Here is a 13850-nt window from a genome sequence, read left to right as displayed (position 1 = left end):
GAAATCATGGAAAAAGATGTTCCATGCAAATACTAACTGAAAGAGAGCTGCAGTGGCTTTACTATATAAAACAAAATCGATTTTAGTAAAAAATTGCTAAAAAAGAATACGGATATTATATGTTGACAAAATGGTCAATCCATCAAGAAGATACAGAATCATAGACATATGCACCTTACTATAGAACCCCAATATACTTGAAGCAAAACCTGACACAATTTAAGAGAGATATGGACAGTACTACAATAATAATTGGAGACTTCATTAGACACTACTTTCAATAATAGATAGAACAACTAGCAAGAAGATCAATAGGAAACAGAGGACTTGAACACTATAAACAAACTAGACCTAACAGTACACTTCACCCTGCAACAAAACAATGCACCTTCTTTCCAAATGCATGTGGAAAATTCTCCAGGATAGAACATTCACCACATGTTATGCAAAGTCTCATTAAATTTAAAAAGATTTAAATTATATTAAGTTTCTCTCCAATCACAATGGAATAAAGCCAGCTATAAATAACGGGGAAAAAGAGAATTCACAACTGTGTGGCAATTAAATAACACAATCTCATACAACAATTGGGTCAAAAAGGAATCACAAGAGCAATTAGAAAATATGTTGGAGCAAATGAAAACAACAACAACATTCCAAATCTTATGGAATGCAGTGAATACAGGGCTCAGAAGCAAATTTATAGCTGTAAATACCTACATTAGAAAACAAATATCTTACATAAAAAAATGTAACTTTATACCTTGAGTAACTGCAAAAACAAGCAATCAAAATTCAAAGTTGTCAGAAATATAGAAGTAGTAAAGGTTAGATATGTGAAATTCAAAATGAGAAAAACAATAGAATTGACTAAATCAAAAGTGTCTTTGAGTAGACCAACAAAATTAACAAAATTTTATCTACGCTAAGGAAAAAAACTGATTACTAACATCAGAAATTAAAATGGGGGCATTACTACTGCTTTATAGAAATAAAATTAATTATAACAGAATATTATGAACAACTACATGTCAAAAAAATTATGCAACATAGATGAAAGGAACAAATTCCTAGTAACATACAAACTACCAAAACTCACTAAAAAAGAAACAGAAAATCTGGACAGAGCTATAAGAGATTGAATGTGTAACCAAAACCTCTCAACAAAAAAGCCCAGGACCAGATGGTTTCATTGGTGAATTCTACCAAACATTTAAAGAATTAACACGAATCCTTCTCAACTCTTTAAAGATAGAAGAGGATGGAACATTTCTTTATGCTTTCTATGAGGCCAGTATTACCCAGATATCAAAGCCATTCAAAGAAAACTACAGACCAATACTCTATTAGTATAGACACAAAAACCTTTGAGAAAATACTAACAAATCAAATCCAGGAGCATATTAAAAGGAGTGTACACCATAACCAAATGGGATTTATGTCAGGAATGCAAGAATGATTCAACATAAAAATCAATCAGTATAATCTACCATATTAATAGAATGAAGGAAATATGTGACATGATCCTCTCAACACAGAAAAAGCATTTGACAAAATCCAATAACTATTCATGATAGAAACACTCAACAAACTAAAAGTAGAAGGAAACTTCTTCAGTATGACAAAGGGCCTCTATGAAAAACCCACAGCTAACATACTTAATGGTGAAAGACTGAAAGCTTTCCCTCTAAGTTTAAGAATGAGAGAGTGATTCCTGCTTTTACTATTCTATTCAACATTGTATTGGAAGTTCAAGCCATATCAATTAAGCAAGAAAAAAATAAAAATGTATCCAAATTGGAAAAGAAGTAAAACTTTTTTCCAGATGAAATAATATTATTAAAAAATAAAAACAAAAACCAAACAAACAACAGAAAAAAAAAACAATTGGAGCTTGTAAACTCCACAAATTTGCAGGATTCAAGATCGACATACAAAAATAAGTTGTATTTGTAAATACTAGCAATTAAAAATTTGAAAAGTAATTTAAGAAAACAATTTTATTTTCAATAGCATTCAAAAGAATAAAATACCAAGGAATAAATTTAACAGAGGAGGTAAAAGATTTGTACACTGAAAATACAAAATACTGTGGAAAGAAATTAAAGTAGATCTAAACAAATGGAAAAAGATTTCATTTTTATGAATTGAAAGACATAATGTTTTTAAAATGGCAATGGTAAATCTTCATGACCTTGGGTTTGGCAATGTTTTCTCAGATATGAACCAAAAGTGCAAGTAACAAAAGAAAACAGATAAATTGGACTTTGATAAAATAGGTTTTCATGTCAGCAATCACTATCAAGAGGTGAAAAGACAACTCACAGAATGGGAAACAATATCTGCAAATCATATCTGATAAAAGTCTACTATCCAGAACATATAAAGAACTCTTAAAACTCAACAACAAAAAAACAGCCTGGTTAAAAATTGGGTAAGAGCATGAACAGACATTTCTCCAGATGTACAAATGGCCAACAAACACATTATAACATACTCAACACAATTAGTCATTAGGGAAATACAAATTAAACCCACAATGAGATACCACTTCACAGTCACCAGGATGTTTGGAATAAAAGTTGAATAAAAACAAGTGTTGGCAAAGATGTGGGGAAATTGAAACCCTAGTACATTTCTGATGGGAATGTAAAATGGTGTAGCTGCTGTGGAAAACAGATTGGCAGTTCCTCAAAATTAATTACCATATGACCTAGAAACCCACTCGAGGTATATACTGAAAAATTGAAAATAGATGTTCCCACAAAACTTTGTACACGAATGTTCATAGCTGTATTATTCACAAGAGTGAAAATGTGGACCAGTGAAAGGTAACTAGAAACAATACACATTTCCATCAATTGATGAATGAAGAGATAAAATATGGTATATCCATACAACATTATTCAGCCACAAAGTGGAATGAAATAGTGACACATGCTACAACATAGATAAACCTTAAAAACATACTCAGTGAAGGAAACCAGTCACAAAATGTCACATACTGTATGATTCCATTTACATGAAACGATCAGAATACTGTAGTCCACAGAGACAGAAAGCAGATTTGTAGTTGCCAAGGGTAGGGGAATCAGGAGTGACTGCTTAAAGGGTACAAGGTTTCTTTTTGAGGTGATGAACATTTTTGGAAAACTTTTTGGAACATTGACTATAAATAAAAGGCCTTTCAAAGTGAGAGGCAACAAGCATTTATTTGAGATAAAGAATAGCTATTTGGGAATCACTGATTCAGGCACCAATCTAAAAAGAGTTTGAATTAGGAGACAAAGGCACAGGGTATTTATGAGAAAGGAAAGGGGAACAATAACATCAATAGAAGAAAGGCATTTCTATCTATGCTTTTAAACTCATATAGTAACGCTAATTCTAAACAATGTTTTTAATTTTCAGTCCGGTAGTCATCAGGCCAATAGTCATAGTACTTAACACTGCTTTTAAAATTGTCTTTGCAAACAGTTCTTTGGGACATAAAGTTTCTTGCTCAGTCCAAAGGTTATTATTCCCTGTTTTAACATTGCAAAGGTTTGAGGCATAAGATGTGCAAGGCAGTTCCTCTGGATTGCAGCTCCAGTTCCTTTTTAAAGTGGCTCCATTTATTATTTTTTACAGGAACTAGATAGTGGTGATGGTTGCACAATATTGTGATTATACTAAATGCTACTTAACTGTACATTTTAAACCAGTTTAAAATGGTAAATTATATGTCGAAAAAGTTAATTTGTATATGAGAGCCCACAAAACGTAGGTAACTCAAGTGGCCCCGCCCCGGTCACAAATCTAAACCTGTTAGCCTGCACTGGTGGGAAATACCTGTCAAAGAAACCTGACACACAAGTACAATCTTCCAAATCACCTTTAGCTAGCTCACTTTACCGTAGAAAACAGAACCTGCTAGTCTTATAAGGAAATCCTTGACCTCCTAGCCAATCATGCACTGTTTGCAGGTTTTTTCTGCTTACCTCTATAAAACTCACCCTTGCCCCAAATCTCTGGGAATAGTGCCTCCACTGCTTGTGGGGCACTGTACCTCCACTCCCAATCCATGGATTATTTCCCCCTTGGATAAAGGATATTACTAAACTGTTTTAGTTTTGTCTTTTGACAATGTGATGTATTTTACCACATAAAAAATAATACATCGATTCTTTGGGGAAAAAATGATAATTATTAAAGTAAATGTATGTCGATGTAAGAAACGTCCAAAACCGTAGAGAAGTTTTATTAAGAGTTTATTTGAGGCAAAACTGTTGACAATTGCTGGGAAGCAAGATCTCAAATGCTCCCCAGAATAATAGTTTTGCAGTTTCTTTTCCCCATTTGACATTAAGGAGGGAACGTAAGAAAGATTACAAGTCGGCGAAAGCAAAGATTACAGGATAGTTGACAACATTATGGGCTCTTTGCGGGGGTTTTGCTTGTTTCAAAGGTGTTAATCTAGATGTAGAAGAATAATGGTCAGGGCTTGCTTAAAACCTTTTACTAAAGAAGTCATAGGCCTGGGGTTTGACTACCTACCATGAACTGCCCAGTTCGGAATTTATGATCAGATCACCTGGTGAGGTTACTTTCTATAGAACCCCTTTTTTATCCACAATTAGATGATGGATTTTGATTAATGATATTTAAATTTGGTGTGGGAATATGTCTGCAAATAACATGAGGAGGTAGTAAAAGGGGTATTTGGGCAATGATCTATTGAAGGTGCCTCTCCAGTATTAATAATAATACAGCTATTTCAATTTTCTACCTTGGCTTTGTGTTGTTAGTCATAACTCTCAAGGATGTCAACTTTCTCACTGATCTTCAGAAGGAGATGCCTTATTTAATTTCTTTAATGTGAACGTTTCTGTCAACTATTATTCAACTATATTCAAAATACTGTGCCCAACATTCTGAGCCAGAAAGCAAACAAGACGGGGTCTCAGTCCTAAAGGAGCTTACAAACTATTTGAATTTTTAAAAAGAGAAGCTTAAACAGATGTAATCCATAATTGAAGGGGCTATTTAGGGAAATGGGGGGAGTCTTTTTTTCCAGCTAGCCAGGCTACCACGGAGAAAATGCCTGGGTTCCGACAGACTTTAAAAACCGCCAACAGTCCATTCTCCAAACCCACCTCAGTTCAGAGCTCCGTGGGTTCTAAACTAGGCTGTCCCTGCCTACCTGGGCGCGGGGGTGAAACTGCAGTGTGTGGATGCGGGGCCGGAGCCGAACGCGTGGCAAAAGTCGGACTCGCCGCCTGCAGGATTTTACCACTGCTTGGCGGGAAACACTGCCCCCTGGCTCGCTCGTCTTCCCCTTGACTGCACCGATGCTCTCCGCGCCTGGCGGACCCCTTCCCAGCAATCCGCTTTCGGTTGGTAGCGCCTGTAGGAGCGCGCGGAGCTCAATTGGTGCTGCCTGTGGGGGTGGAGCCACCGCGCCGCTGCCGCCGCTGCCGCCGCTGCTGCCGGCTAGATTTGTGTGAAAGGGCCTAGGCCCAGGCCTGCTGTGCCGCGCTGCTCGAGTGCCTGAGCTCGCGGCCTCCTGTCGCCTCTGCCCCAGTTTCGCCCACATCCCGTGCCGAACGGGCTGGGCGCGGTGAAGACCTGCCGGAGCCATGGAGGACGAGGTGGTTCGCATTGCCAAGAAGATGGACAAGATGGTGCAGAAGAAGAACGCGGTGAGCGCGGCGGGCGGCGCGGACCGGCCGGCCGGGTGACGGGCGGGGGCCGCGGGGAGTGGACGCGGTGGGCCCTCGGCCGGGCAGTGGGGGCTCCCGGTCCGCACACGCCATCTCTCCCTGTGCGAGGAGCCGGCGTGCGTCCTGGGGCGGGCGTCCTGGGGGAGGCAGTGCGGTTTGGCGGCCCCAGGCGTTAGGACTGGTTGTGGGTACTTGGAAGTTTCTCGTTGTTAGTACCGCGTAATAAACCTAATCGAGGCATTCTCTCCTTTTATTTTAATTTCGTGGTAGTAAATCCTCGCTAATTTAGCTTAAGAATTGAAAAGTGTAGAAAGCCCTCACTGTTTGAAAGAATTCTCTTTTCCGAGATCGTTGACTAACAACAATAAATAACGTCAAGTAGAGATTCGTGATCTACTTTAGACATCAAGCTGATAAAGGGTAAAATTCCAGGATCTTATTTTTGAAGAAGGCTAAACATTCACTTGATTATCTCAGCTACGCTACATATTTGTTTACCAATTAAAAAGGCCGAATATGCCGGTGTTTGGCAAGTTGCTAAACGTTTTTAAAAAAAGTATCTTGTTAGCTGTGCAAAGGAGCTATGATTAAAGCATACACACTAGGGTATGCTGGTAGATGGATTTGGACAAATGTCATTGCTTGGTACATTTAAGTGGTTGACAGTTAATACTGGTGGCATTATCTTCTTCTTGATAATGTGTTTATGTGAACTTGTTCTCTTGTGGTTTGTTTGAGTTGTTTTCCAGTTTCTGCATTTTTGTCTACCTGTGTGTACCGCTTTCAGTTCCTTGCTTCAGAGTCATCTGTTTTCAGCTAAACGTCCACAGTTGTATTTACTTGAATTAGTTTCACCATGCTCAGCATACTTTCAGTATGAGTGTGCCTGAAATAACTTATTCCCAGCAATGAAATAAATTCCGTGTCAAACTAATGTGAAGGAGAAAAGGGCTGCTCAGATTTGTAAAGCTCTTTTAAAGTTACAAAGCATCTGTGCAGTTTTTTTTTTTTCTCCAAGTCAAGTTGTTGTCTTTTCAGTCTTAGTTGTGGAGGGCACAGCTCAGTTCCAGGTCCAGTTGCCATTGCTAGTTGCAGGGGGCGCAGCCCACCATCCCTTGAGGTAGTCAAGGAATCGACCTGGCAACCTTGTGGTTGAGAGGACACGCTCCAACCAACAGCCATCTGGGAGCTCAGCGGCAGCTCACTCAAGGTGCCATATTCTATCTTAGTTGCAGGGGGCGCAGCCCGCCATCCATTGTGGGAGTCGAGGAGTCAAATCGACAACCTTGTGGTTGAGAGCCCACTGGCCCATGTGGGAATCGAACCAGCAGCCTTCGGAGTTAGGAGCATGGAGCTCTAACCACCTGAGCCACCGGGCCAGCCCCTGTGCAAATTTTTTTTGAGACCCACAACACAGCTGTGGTCTATCCATTTTATAGAATAAGAAATTGAGTCAGAGACATTAAGTAGTTCACCTACTTAAGTTAAATACTGTGCAGTGTGAATTAAGCCCGGACCCAAGCATTCTACTGGACAGAGCAGGAAGTAGTGTTTAACACTGAATTCTTGAGTCTTCATTAGTCTGTTCCTCTTTTCCTTTAACAGGTGCATCGCCCAGTATTTAATTTCATACCCTGTTGATCTGTATTTGCAATTTTGGCCTTTTAAAGTATTTCCTGTTTATGTTCTGTTCCAGACATTGCTTATGCCATTTATTTTTCCTATTGATACAACCCTTTCATTCCCCACTGCAAGTGATGAATGAATTCTGGTTATTTGATAGGTGGAACATTTCTGTTATTTTGTTTAAACTGGAAAGTTTTTCTCTGCCTGGAGATCCCAGACTCCCAAAATAAAAGCTCCCAGGGAAAAAGGCCATTTATTGGGTAATTATTTTTGTCTAAGGTTATAATGTGTATCCTTAAATCGTCTAACTCATTAATTATTTGTTTTTGTTTGTTCCCTTCTCTTCCTTTGTCTTCCCTTCCCTTCCGTTCCCATAGATGTTTCCTAAAAATGAGTAATTCCTTAGTGGGCAAGTATGGAGAAGACCAGTTTGTATTTACCTGCAATTCTCAAATTATAAATACATTTTCAGATCTTTAGTAATGAGTGTGGGGGAGAATGAGGTTAAACTCTACAGATAATCCTCAAATCTCATTTTTCTGATAGTTCAAAACTGTACTGGTATGAAAACCTGCCCCCTTCCCCAACAAACATAAAAGCACTAAAACCTACAGATAACTTTTTAAGTGTTCAGTAATTTAATAGAAGTTCTGGAGGTTGTTGGATTATGGTAGTTTTGTTTCTCTCTCTCTCTCTCTCTCTCTCTCTCTCTCTCTCTCTCTCTCTCTCTCTTTTTTTTTTTGGTTTCCATATTTTCTCTGTGAGCCATTTTTATATTATTATACTATGAAAAAGTAAACTTTGCTTGAAGAGTAATAGTTGTCCTCTGAATTGACAAATTTAAGTGCTGTTATTGGATATTTTCTAAACTGGATATTTAATAAAACGGTAGGTGTCACATTTAAGTAATAAGAAAAACAGCTACCATTTTTTGAGCTATTACTCTGAGCCAAGCATTCTGCTAAATACTTATCTACCTTATCTCATTTATTACTAACAGTTTTGCAAGGTAAGTGTTATCCCCATTCTAAAAAATTAGGAAGCTAAATTTTTAGAAAGTGAATTGTCCTAAGCCAAATAGCTAGATAGTGGCCAAACGAAGTTGTGAATTTAAATGTTTTTCTTCAAAGCTGGTATTATGTTAAGCTTCAGTGCCTCTCTAGAAGACCCTTGCATCTGTTTTTGAACCTTGCACGGTGTCCACAAAAGGTTGCTGCCACCAATCCAGTCCAACAGGAGTTCCCAGTTTGGGATGCTGTGAGGGGAGAAAACTTTATTTGTGTGGAACAGCTCTAGTGAAACAGCTTGCAAACTTGGAAACACTGTCTCAGATAGAAACCAAAATTGAGCCCCACCAAGACAAAGGAGAGGCTGTCTTCTATAGAGAAAAGTGCCTACCTCTGGTTCCCAGTAGGTCTAATTTTATGCAAATGAGGACTCCAAATTAGCAGTTTGATTGGTCCAAATTTCACTGTTCTGATTGGTAATTATGGGGCTGCTCTGAGTGGTCAGTAAAGATGCAAACCAATATAGCTGCACAACTCTGATTGGACAAGGAAGGTCTCAGTCCCATTGGCTGAAATACAACCAGGAGCTTCTTTACTAAGGGTCTGCTTAGACAGCAGGAACACAGTACAGAAGGCTTGGCAAGTCAGTCTGCTGTGTTTTCCTGGGATGTAGTGTGTGAAAGAGGCCTCTGTAAACAATAGCTGCTAAACTCTGGTTATGACATTGGGCCCGATTAACCACAAGGAATCCTTCTTTCTTGGAGTTGTAGTGGGTATATTTAAGTGAATATAAGACCAGTAAGTAAGGGTATTTGCTGTTCTGGGGCAGATGGGTTTCCCTGAATACCCAATCAATATCCTGATCTAGTACTACCCAGAATATTGTCCCATGGATATACTTGATCTTGAACAGTATTAGCAGTACCCACTCGAAGGCTATGATAACCCATATAGATTAGTTTCAAATTTTCAGGTAATAGCTGTTTTTTCTTATCATTTTGACTTGATGTCAATAAGCAAGTCTGACTCCTAATCTGGGTTCAAATTCTGGCTCTTCTGAACTTTAGCTGTGTGTTCTTAGGCAAGTTCCTTAACATCTCTAAAATGTTTTTCTTGGAGGTAAATTGCAAATAATTTAGTAAAGATTAAATGAATATAAAATTCTTGCCAGTGCCTGAGATACGGTAATGGCTGAAAAAACTGAATTATCTTTATAAAGGATTTATGACTCTAGACTGTAGATGGAGAAGTAAGGGAAGAACTGAGAATTTTCAAGTTCATGGAGAGATTTTTTTGAGTCATGTTGATTTTTTTTTTCTTTTGTTTTCATTGAAGGCTCAGGGCTGAGTGGAATTAAATTGCAGGGAGAAGATGAGATTAGATGTTAGAATTTCCTAGGAATTGGGATTCCTAAAATGTGCATATTTCTGTCTTATCATACTTGGGTTGGTAAAAAAAAAAAACACGTTGGTTTGCATATTAGGGTTGGATTGATTAGCATAAAGCAAAATTTAGAACAACTACACAATTTTTTAACAGCTTTATTGAGCTATATAATAAAATCCACTCTTTTGAAATGTACAATTCAGTGGATTTGGGTTTATTTAGATTTGTGCAACTATCACCGCTATCTGATTTCAGAACATTGTCAACACTCCAAAAAAAAACCCACAAAGTAACCCATTAAGTTGTCACCTATCTCTCCCTTCTTCCCTCTCAACTACTAATATACTTTCTAGCTCTATAGATACCTATTCCAGACATTTTATATAAATAGAATCATACAGTATGTATTTGTATAAATGGAATTATATAATATGTGGTCTTCTGTGAGTGGCTTCTTTTGCTTAGTGTTTTCAAGATTCATTCATGTTGCAGCATATTTCAGTACTTCATTCCTTTGTATTGCTAAGTAGTATGCTACTGTACTGGTGGATACATCGCATTTTGGGCTGTTTCCACTTTTATGAATAATGCTGCTGAGAACATTCTTGTGCAAGACTGTGTGGACATAAGTTTTCATTTCTGTTGGGTATATACCTAGGAGTACAATTGTTGAGTCATATGATAACTATGTTTTAACCTTTTGAGGAACTGCCAGACTATTTTCCAAAGTTGCTATACCATTTTACATTCTCAACAACAGTGTATAAGAGTGTATGAGTTCCAAATTCACCACATCTTCAACATGTTATCTGTCTTTTTGATTATAACCATTAGAATACCTCCCCTGGTTTCGAACACACTTATCCCATCGTTCTTGCCACTTTCTGAAGCAGTTCTGGAAGTCCTCTTTCACGAGTGTCTTTAGTTGCATTGTCCTGTCTGCTTCAGTGTCCTGAATCATTTTGACTTTGGGGAAGAGCCAGAAGTTGCGCAGTGCCAGATCTGGTAAATAAGGTGGATGAGGACACACCGTAACATTTCTTTGACAGAAATTTCTGTATACCAGAAGCAATGTGTGACATGGAACGTTGTCATGATAAAGGATACTTTACGGCACACTTTAAAAGACATCTTCTCTCAAACATAGCTCACACCCGACTGTATGAACAAGTTGAAACTTGTCACACACTGTTGCTAAGATGCAGCGTGCCACTTCCTGTATTGAAGATCCCTGCCTTTCCATTGAATGGCACTTTGCAGCAGTATTCACTGTATTTTGTGATCACAACAGAAAGACTCCATGTCACACATCGTTTCTGGTATGGTAATTTCTGTCAAATAAAAACATTACAGTGTGTCCTCATCCACCTATTCACTGGATCTGGCACCATGTGGCTTCTGGCTGTTCCCTAAAGTCAAAATGACTATGGAAGGAAAACGTTTTGAATCCGACAGTGCAACTAAAGACACTCACAAAAAAGAACTTCCAGAACTGCTTCAGAAACTGGCAAGAACGATGGCATAAGTGTGGCAAGTGCAACTAAAAACACTCACAAAAGACCCTCACAAAAAATAACTTCCAGAACTGCTTCAGAAAGTGGCAAGAACGATTCAAAGTGAGAGGGAGTATTTTGAGGGGGATTAATGGCAATGTGTCTTTTACTGTAATACATTTTTGTAATTTAAACATTCACTAGTTTTTGGTCACACCTCCTATCTTTTGATATATCTGTTCAGAACCTTTGCTCATTTTTTGAGTATTTATATTGAGTTGTAAGAATTCTTTATATTCTAAACATTAGACTGTTATCACAGACTGGATTTGCATATATTGTCTCCCATTCTGTGGGTTGTGTTTTCACACTCTTCGTAGTATCTTTTGAAGTACAAAAACTTAATTTTGAAGTCAAATTTGTATATTTTTCAGTTGCTTGTGCTTTTGCTGTGTGGAATAACTACAAATTTGAGATCACATAGTAAAATTATAACTCTTAGTGTCTAGTGATGTTGTTGAGCTGTAACTCAGATACTTATAATTTAGGGTTTCCTTTTTTAAAGAAGTAAAGAACATCTTAATTTCTTGAGCCTCGAAATCTCAGAATAATTGTTACTAAGAATTGTTTGTGTTTGAGTTGATCGAGCTTAAATAATGCTCACCTAAAATGCTGGCTTATGGCTTTTTGAGAATTGTTATGGTACAAATAGATAATTCTTTTAATATCTTTGTAACCCTTTATAACAATCTCCCATGTGTTAGACACTTTATTTTGGTACTTTATATGTGTTCTACTACCTCATTTGACCATTTTAACTATTTGAGGTCGGTGTATTGTGCATAGCTACATATAAAGCAGCTGAAGCTTGAAAAGGACAAATAACATTCCCAAGATCTTATAATTAGGAAATGACAGCACACGGATTTGAATCTAAATCTGTCATATATATATAGCCCATGTTCTGAATTGTACGTGTATTCTGTATTGCTCCCTCCTTCTTACATGTCCTCGAGGAGAAGGAAGTTTGTATCTTATACAGTCACTTGTATATACTGGGACTCAGTACAGGTTTGAATACCATATTTTGTAAAAGTACTTATTTCCATTGACAGGAATACCAATGATGTAATAAAGTAGTGTGAGTTGTTTATTTTTTAGCCAATACTCTAAACTAAATTTGACTCTGGAAGTTAAGCTAAAATCTTTCTCTTGCATCATTATCTCTAGGAGATGCTGCAATCTAATAGACATGAGCTTTAGAGGCAGGTGATGATTGAAAAAAGCTAGACTATATAGTTTCTTGTTTGGTAATGAATGCTGTTCATCCAAGTTCACAGAGCAGAACTGCCACCTATGGACCTATGGAATGGAAAGAGCAATTGTGTAAGGATCAGAAACTGTATGTAGTTCCTGTGCTTTTATATTACCCATCCGTATGACCTTGGGCAAGTTTCTTTGTGTAATTGAGGGTTTGAAGAAGATGCCCAAAGATTTCTGTTTGTTTAAATTCTCTGAAGTCAAAAAGGGTTTTCTGTATTGCTTGCTGCTGTACCCTCAGCACAGAGCAGAGCTGGCACAGTGTCAATGAGTATTTATTGAGAGGCAACAGAATGTAATTTGACAGAACTTCATAAATCTCACCTTTTCTAGTTAGTAATCGTGTGACCTTGTGCAAGTTTCTTAACTTAGCTGGGCTTCAATTTCCTCATCTGTCAAATGGGGATAAGAAAGTTACCTGCTTCTGTAGGGTTTATTGTGAAGATGAAATAATATATTTAAAGTATTTAACACAATGCTTGTCAAATAGTACCACTCAAGTTTTTGTCACTGAATTAATATGTGACAGTCTGTTTTTGCCTTTTTCTCTCATTCTGATCATCATAGTTGTTTATTTCTTTTAAAGAATCTTGATTTAAATGTTCATTTTATTTGGTTAGAACACAGTGTAAATATGATAAAGGTAATATTTTTATCCCATGAGTATTCTTTAGCTTTTTCTTCCATAGCCTGTATCTGTAACCTCATTATCACCAAAGAGATCTGAGTAAAAAGGGAGAGTGATGAAGTTAATGGAAATCTATTGCTTCTACTTGGAGAACAACTTAAACTTTATATGTGACAGACAGCATTATATAAGCTTAAGGAGGGAGACCCTGCTTTTTTAAGGGACTCCTAAAAGTGTGATTTTTAAAAAATCTTCATTTCTAATTGATCGTAGGTCAGAAATGGATCAGAAAGCCCATGGACATAGGGAAAAGAAAACTGTCCATGGTAGATACTGGATACAGAGCCACAATCTCTTAAAACCTTTAGAGTCTGATATATTTGAGAATTCCAAATTTTTCAGGTTTTATAAAGCTAATTTGGTACATACATCATATATTGCATAATATCCTCATCAAGGACTAGGCAATTTCCAGTAATTAGATGTTGGCATTTCTGTAGTGAAATGCAATTTAAGGGGGATAAATAGAACATAAATAACTTTGCATCTGTTGCTGTCAAATGAGTTTATTGAAAACCTATGAGAAGTCTTTTGGTTTTTAAAGGTATTTGGTTATGGAATTTGCAGATATGCGATTGAAGACCTCATTTACTCACAAAAATGTCATTTCTGTAGAAATGCTTGATAA

At 37.4% G+C, this 13850-nt stretch overlaps 1 protein-coding gene across 4 annotated transcripts in view; it reads left to right on the top strand.

Annotated features, from left to right (window-relative positions):
• Positions 1-13850, top strand: part of LOC308506784 (transcription elongation factor A protein 1) — a 140465-nt gene that overhangs the window by 93328 nt on the left and 33287 nt on the right. The window contains exon 1 of one of the 4 annotated variants that reach the window (XM_081070725.1): positions 5415-5681. The exons of 2 other annotated variants lie outside the window; for them this stretch is intronic. In XM_081070725.1, the coding sequence (XP_080926851.1) occupies positions 5619-5681 (63 nt within the window). In that variant the 5' untranslated portion in view covers positions 5415-5618. Of the gene's footprint in view, positions 1-5414; positions 5682-13850 lie in introns of those variants that run through there. One more of the 4 variants, XM_081070726.1, reaches the window with a different exon arrangement.

Source organism: Rhinolophus hipposideros (genome assembly GCF_964194185.1).
Source record: "Rhinolophus hipposideros genome assembly, chromosome: 13".
In the NCBI taxonomy this organism is placed as follows: Eukaryota; Metazoa; Chordata; class Mammalia; order Chiroptera; family Rhinolophidae; genus Rhinolophus; species Rhinolophus hipposideros.
This window is presented reverse-complemented; position numbering and strand designations above follow the sequence as displayed.